Source organism: Haliaeetus leucocephalus, unplaced genomic scaffold (assembly GCF_000737465.1).
Source record: "Haliaeetus leucocephalus isolate CR32 unplaced genomic scaffold, Haliaeetus_leucocephalus-4.0 Scaffold273, whole genome shotgun sequence".
NCBI lineage: Eukaryota > Metazoa > Chordata > Aves > Accipitriformes > Accipitridae > Haliaeetus > Haliaeetus leucocephalus.
Window position 1 is genome coordinate 1,277,532 of NW_010972709.1, and position 6,770 is coordinate 1,284,301.

At 66.5% G+C, this 6,770-nt stretch overlaps 2 protein-coding genes across 2 annotated transcripts in view; both read right to left on the bottom strand.

Moving 5' to 3' along the window:
• Positions 1-24: 24 nt before the first annotated feature.
• SRXN1 (sulfiredoxin 1) lies at positions 25-900 on the bottom strand. Its single transcript, XM_010569423.1, has 2 exons — positions 594-900; positions 25-425 (listed from the first exon to the last, which is right to left on the bottom strand). The coding sequence occupies exons 1-2, from the start codon at positions 852-854 to the stop codon at positions 222-224; spliced, it is 465 nt and encodes a 154-aa protein (XP_010567725.1). The 5' UTR covers positions 855-900; the 3' UTR covers positions 25-221.
• Positions 901-4,507: 3,607 nt separating this feature from the next.
• SCRT2 (scratch family zinc finger 2) overlaps positions 4,508-6,770 on the bottom strand; it is a 6,180-nt gene continuing 3,917 nt past the window's right edge. Inside the window, exon 2 of the mRNA XM_010569752.1 lies at positions 4,508-5,214. Coding sequence (XP_010568054.1) covers positions 4,508-5,214 — 707 coding nt within the window. The remainder of the gene's footprint in view (positions 5,215-6,770) is intronic.

A 6,770-nucleotide genomic window follows, 5' to 3' on the forward strand; every position in this document is an offset into this window, starting at 1 on the left:
GCCAGCGGGCTCCCGACCCCATCCCGGCCGGGGGGGGCGCGGGGAGAGCCCGGCCCCGCAGGGACCCGGGGACCCCCCCCCACCACCTCCAGGGCCGGGACACGCTGACCCCATCCTCAGCGGAGGCTGACCGGGACCCAGGATCAGGCCCAGCTCAGCCCACGGGGACCCACGGGGCCGGGGGGGCTTGCGGCGGGCCGTGCACCCACCGGGGTGCCGGGCTAGCGCAGGTGGGGCGTGGAGGAGCCCAGGTAGGTGCGGAGGTCGCTGAGGGTGGAGGGAATGATCTTGGCGGGGATGGTCTCCCGGTTGAGGGCCCTGTGGGCGGCAAAGCGGTGGCAGCCCCCGAAGGAGTAGAAGTAATCCCCCCCCTCGCTGCCCTTGATCCAGAGCACATCGATGGGGGGCACCCGCTCGGGATCCTCCTGGGAAGGGAGAGACCCCCGAGATCAATGCACGCCCCGGCACCCCCCAACCCGCCTGTGCCAGGGCCTCGGTGCTGAGAGTTTCCCCGGCAGTGCCCCCCAGGGTGGCACGGGTCGGTGCGGGGGCGGCTGCCCCAAACACCCCAGGGGGAGCGGGGCTGCACTCACCTGCAGGGTCTCCACCAGGCTCTGCACCTTTCCCGGCTCCAGCTCCGCGGGGATGGGCCGGATGAGGACACGCATGGGCACGTTGTGCACGGCCGAGATGTGCTGCGTGTGGATGCTGCGGTCCCCAGCCTCGGCCATGGCTGCTGCCAGGAGCTGGCTTCGTCCTTCCTCTTGTCCACCCAGCCGAGCCTGCCGCTCTGCCCGGAGCAGCACAGCACCCAGCCGGGCCCCTCTGCTTCCTCCTGGCCCCGCCATCGCCATCGTCACCGCCACCGCCCTGCTGTTTTGCAGAGTCACAGTGAAGGAGCAGGACAGGCTGCTGGGACCGGTGCCAGCGCCAGCTGGCCTGCTGCCCGCTCCTCTCTGCCCCGGTGAGGCTGTGGTCAGGGCTGCCCTCGGCTCCCCATCTGAGCGGGACACCCCTCGGCATGCAGCGGCTGAGCCTCTTGGTGTGCTGGGGGTCCCTATCCTGCCGCCCACCCTGCGGCTGCCCGAGGGTCTCTGCTCCCACCTGGCTGTGCCGAGGCACTAAGGATCTTCCTATGGCATCTCAGCTGGGAGTTGGGATATGCCCCGTGTTGCCTGGCCATGCCAGGACCATGTCCCCATCCCAGAACCCCCTCCCCACTGTGCTGACACCCACAGGGTCCAGAGGAGGTGGCATGAAATAGCCCCGGAGCTGAGCAGTGAAGCATGGATGCTCTGCGGCTGGGCAGACACCATGGCGCTCCGGCCCTGAATCTTTCTAGGTCATTTCTCCAGACCAGTGTCCCAAATGGCAGAGAGGATCCCAGCAAAAACTGGGTCTCCCACTCCACCAGCTGCCGCAACCAGCGCAGCCTGGCTCCATAGCGGGGCTGTGATGCTGGCAGGCGGCTGCTCCTGGTCCCCTCGCCCTGGGACCTGAGGGGCATGGAGGGTCCCCAGCCCCAGAGCTGGCTTGGAAACGCACTGGCATGACAGGGCACGCTGCGTGACTCACTGCCTGTGTGGGGGCCGGTGACGGTGATGGTTGGGGATGGTTTTGCGAGGCTCTGGGATGAGCTTTTTGCAGGATTAATCCAGTGATGACTTTGCACGTGAATTATTGCGGTCTTGCCTGCGGGGTGGCACCGATGTCATGGGGAGAGCAGGGCTCAGCGAGGGCTTTGCTAATGAGCTGGAGGCCAAAAATAATTTGCCCTCCTGCTTTGGCACCCAACTGTGGGGAAGGAAGGCAGCGAGAGGGGTGGGAGACAGGAGTGCCTGGCTGCCCCCGGGAATGGGGACTCTGCCAGGTTGTTCCCACCACCCCCAACCTATGCCTGCACAGAAGGGAGTGGATGAGAACGTGACAGCAGTCAAAGTAAAATCTGCTCACCGAATCCTTCCCGTCCAGCGCGGCCGAGCCCAGGGGGTGAGGCTGGGGGGGGTGTGAGCATTGCTGGGCATCCCCTGGGCTGCCAGCCGGGCTCTCCATCCCACTGCTGGGATTTCACACAGCGCTTTACTTCCAGGTCAATGCCCTGCCACTGCTCGCAGCCTCCCTGGCGCTTTTGCAAGCAGAGTGGCATTACTGACCCACTGCTCACCGCAGCAGGGGGTTGTCTGGCTGCTGCCCGCTGGCTGCCGGGGCTGGCAAGGCAAAGCGGGCAGCGTTGGATGCTCTGGATGCGTCAGCCGTCCCCTGCCCGGCCAGCTGCCAGGGCATCTCCACCCCTTGTTTGGGGGCATATGTTTTCTTTGTGATGCTTGTGCTCTGGGGCTGGCTTCCCCTGTCCGGTGCTCACATGCCACCACACGCCACCGCCTGTACAAATCTCTCGAGACACATGGTTAGTGGCAGAAATCCCTTTTATATCCCTGAATTGCGTTACAAGTAATACTGCGGGCGGCCGGTTCTCAGTAGACTTGTCTTACTGGGGGCTGGCGAGTACAAAACCTGGCAGAAAAAAATCTATCATGCACGGAAAATTATTGCTGTAGTATCTGCTATTTACAGTATAGACAGGGGCAGAGGCGCGGTGCTCCATGCCTGCCTGGCCGAGGGACGCCGTGCTGCTGCAGAAAGGCGCCGGCATCGTGGGGAAAGCCTGAACTGCTGCGTACTCGCTGGTGGGGTGCCTGCGTGGCCAGGGCAATGCTCTTCCCCTGCGTGGGGTGCAGGTGCGTGGCCACCGTGCCGCTGCAGCGAGGCCCGTGACAGGGACATCCCCGGGAGGCGTCGAGCCCGCAAGCCACGGCAGTGGCAACACGGGCACCGAGGCGGTGGGAGGAAGACGGTGCAGGGAGGAAGACGGCGCAGGAAGACGGTGTGGGGGTACGCGAGTGCGGCCCCGTGGGGTGCCGGGCTGAACCCGGAAGGTGTCAGGGACGGGCACGGGGTGATGGGGCCGCGGCAGCTCGCAGCCCGAGGTAGGAAGCAGAGGCGCAGGTCGGGCCCTGCTCCGGGATGCCGCGCACGCGGCGCTCGCTCCGGGGCCGGTGCGGGGATGCTCCGCCAGGAGGTTGCATAGAATGGCTGGTTTGTCCCCACCGGGCTGGCGCGGGGCAGGGAGCAGAGCAGGAGCCTGCGGCAGCGAGGAAGACGAAGGAGAAGGGCTTTGCCTTTGGGGGAGGCTTGCGGGGCACGGAGCCTGGGCTGCTGGGCCAGCTCGCGCCCTCCTGTCTCCGTGCCCACCGCACGGTCCGCTCTCGGGGTCCTGTCCCCGTCCATGTCACCGCGGCTGTGTCCTGGGCACGGCGGCTCTGCTGCAGCTCTGCCACCTCCTGCAAGCCAGCGCTGGCACGGCCCTGCCAGTCTTGGCAAATAAATAGTGAAAAGCATCAGTTATAAATAATATAAATAAGAACATTTAAATAGACTCACCCAAACTTTACGGCTACACTGACCCCCTCCTCCTGAGCGCAGGTGGGGGGTGATGGCAAGAGGGCCGGGAGCTGGCCGGGGAGGGGTCCGGGCAGAGGCTGGGGGTACGTGGGGGGGCGGTTGGGAGTTCAGGTGCTGCCCCAGGGCTGGGGCTCCAGCCCAGCTGCCAGCCTGGCTGTCTGCACGGCGAGGGGGGCTGCACCTGCCCGGGGGGGCTGTTCCCCAGCCCATCACCGTGGTGGGGGCCAGTTGTGCCTGGCCAAGCTGGGAGCTGGGAGCCGGTGGGGGATGTGTCCCATGGGTCTCTGCTGGGAGCCCCTCACTCTTTCCCTGACTTTGGGGCTGCAAAGCCACAGTGCCAGGGTGAGCACTGTGCCACGGGACCATGTCCCGCGGGACCGTGCCGGGCAGGGGGGCGTCGGAGTGCCCCAGGGCCCGGGTGGTGGGCTGCAGGGACCCCAGCCTTCAAGGATGAGTGACAGCCCTGCCCTCCCATCAGCCGCACTGTCCATCAGTCCCACCGAGCCATCAGTAGCACCAGCCCATGGTCCCATCAGTGTTAGGGTCAAGGTGAGGTTTTGCTCCTGGGGGGAGCAGAAAAGTGTCTTTTCTCCCCTGGGGTTCCTCAGGAGGAGAAGCAGCAGCTCTAAATAAATAATAGTAATAAATTAAATAAATAGAGGTGAAAGTCATGAGCTGGGGGAGGAAAGTCTCTCCTGGGTCTGGAAGAGGTCCCCGGGTGAGTCCCCCGCAGAGAGACCTGCCTGGCTGCGGGGGGGGCTCGGGGACCCACGGGCGAGGAGCCAGGTCCCGCTGCGGGCCTGGCTGGATCCGGCCCTTCCCAGGGAGCGCTGGGGCAACCTCCTCCCAGGTGGGGAGTGAGTCTGTGGCGATGTGTCCTCCCGCCACGGCGCAGCCACAAACCAGCTGGCTGCAGCTGCAGGAGTGGTGGCACGGGGACCGGGACCAGGATGGGGATGGGGATGGTGACGGGGATGGTAATAGGGATGGGGATGGTGATGAGGACAGGGATGGGGACGGGGATGCGCCACAGGGGGCTGGGGGGCTAGTTCCCTATTGCACAGCTGTGTTCGGAGCCCTTGAAGCAGGCGGACTCGTAGTGCTTGTTGAGGTACGACTTGAGGGCGAAGGTCTTCTCGCACTGCTTGCACTTGTAGTGCTTGAAGGCGGAGTGGGTCTGCATGTGGGCGCGCAGGTTGGAGCGGTCGGCGAAGGCTTTCCCGCAGTGGGAGCAGCCGAAGGGCTTCTCCCCGGTGTGCGAGCGCATGTGGCCCTGCAGCAGCCAGGGCCGGCTGAAGGCTTTGCCGCACACGTCGCACTTGTGCTTGAGGTTGTGGGTGAGGACGTGCATGGCCAGGGCGGGCATAGAGACGTAAGCCTTGCCACAGGTGGGGCATTTCCTCGCCATCTTGCTGTCCAGGCTGCGGTGGGTCTGCTTGTGCCGGCTGAGGTTGGAGGAGGTGGCGTAGGTCTTGCCACACTCGGGGCAGGAGTGGCGGTGGCTGCCACGGCGCTGGCTCTCGCTGCGCCGGCGCGACCGCCCGTCCGTGATGAAGAAGGCATCCATGGAGTAGCTGTCCGTCACCGCCGCCTCCCCGTTGAAGTAGCGGGCGGAAAAGCTGGACTGGGGGCTCTCGGGGTCACTGTACTCCTCGTGGCCCGGCGCGTAGGCTGGGTCCGGCGGTGGCGGTGGCAGACCCTGCTTCTTGTCGGTGTCGTAGCCGGCTGGCGCCAGGCAGTGCTGGAGGTACCCTGCAGGGACGACACAGCGGGGGTCACCGTCCCTCCGGGCCAGCCCCACCGGGGATGGGGGAAAGCCACGAGCCAAAAATGCCCATTAAGGGTGCAGAACAGGGGCTGTCCCCCCCGCACCGGTCCCTGTCCCCGCTCAGCCCTGTGGGCTGTCCCCAAGCACCGGAGCTGCCTCATCTACACAGGGGCTGAGTCTGTCCCGGCTCCTGTCCGCATCTGCCAGCAGGATGGGTCCCATCCCGCAGGGCTGCTCTGGGTGGGAGCCGGGGATGGGGCTGCGGGACGTCCAGCTGCGCCTGCCCGAGTGCCGCCCTGCTGCCCCGGCTGCAGGCAGCCCCCGGGGGCCATTAGCCACCAGACAGCTGTCGGTGCCGAGAGCCTCATTGTTCACTGGGGCAGGCGCCCGTAATGAGCTCTGCTCCATCCACCTCCTCGCCTTTCAAAACCCGGGGCAGCCAGGGCGAGGGGTAAGAAGCTGCCCTGGGTTTCCCTTCCCCAGCAAAGGGGCTGAGGGAGGCCCCCCCCCACATCCCCCTGGCCCCTGCAGGAGCTATTCCCCAGGGATGGGGCAGCACCTGGATGCCAGCAGCACCGGGGCCCGGGGCTCCTGCTGAGGAGAGGGACCCACAGCCCCCCAGGCGCAGAGCGGGGCTTGGGTGCCGCTCTGGTAGTGTCACCCCCATGTGACATTGGTGCAGGTCTGCTCATGGCCTGGCTCCAGGTAAGGGACCCCTGACCCGTGACTGAGTGGGCGCCGCGTGGGCATCCCTGTCCCTCTGTGCTGGCTCACGAAGGTCACCGTGAGAGGAGCAGCCACAGCCCCACTCCCTGCCGGGCCAGTGACCCTGTGGGACACGCTGCCACCCCAGGACCCCCAAACTGGTCCCGGTGGTCTCCTGCCTCATGCACACTGGCCCTTGCCAGCTTCTTCAGAGGACACATCCCTGCTGGTGGTGACAGCAGGGGCTGTTGGGGGCCCGGGGTCAGTGCACGGCCAGGCTCACCCGTGCGTGCCAGCGGGCCAGCATGGACACCCCACCCCAGCTGTGGCTGAGCATCCCCTAAATGCAGTCCCCCCCCCCATGGGACCCCCCTGCTCAGGGCGAGCGGCTGCTGCCATTTGTCCCGTGGAGGCTGGGGGTGCCTGTGGTGGGGAGGGGGCTGAGTGACGGGGACACAGCTCGGCCCCCCCCGTCCCCCCGCGTCGTGCTGACAGCGCGGTCGCGCGGGCTGTGCAGAAAGCGCTCTGCTCAGCAATTTCTCACGCTGCCTCCGAGCATGCAGCAAGGTTATTTCCAGGAGAGCAGCGTCGGCAGCTTCTGCCCAGCTGCAGCACATCCCTCCCCCACCGGCTCTTCGCTCCCGATGGGGGGGGGGAGGGAAGCAGAGGACCCCCCGGGCCAGACGGGCCTCGCACTCCTGCCCCCAGCAGAGAAAGCCCTCCAAAGGCTGGGGAGCGGCGAGCGGTAGAAAAGGGGGGACAAGCGACGCAACGGTTGGGCAACGTTGGCTTGCGCGTGGCTGGGGGAGGGCCCTTTCCGCATCCCGCCCCGCCC

Bases quoted from the DNA above. Each gene is read 5' to 3' on its own strand.
- SRXN1 (XM_010569423.1), bottom strand. From the start codon at position 854: ATGGCGATGGCGGGGCCAGGAGGAAGCAGAGGGGCCCGGCTGGGTGCT. The intron at 426-593 runs GTGAGTGCAGCC...CTCCCTTCCCAG, and splicing joins GCCTGGTGGAGACCCTGCAG to GAGGATCCCGAGCGGGTGCC.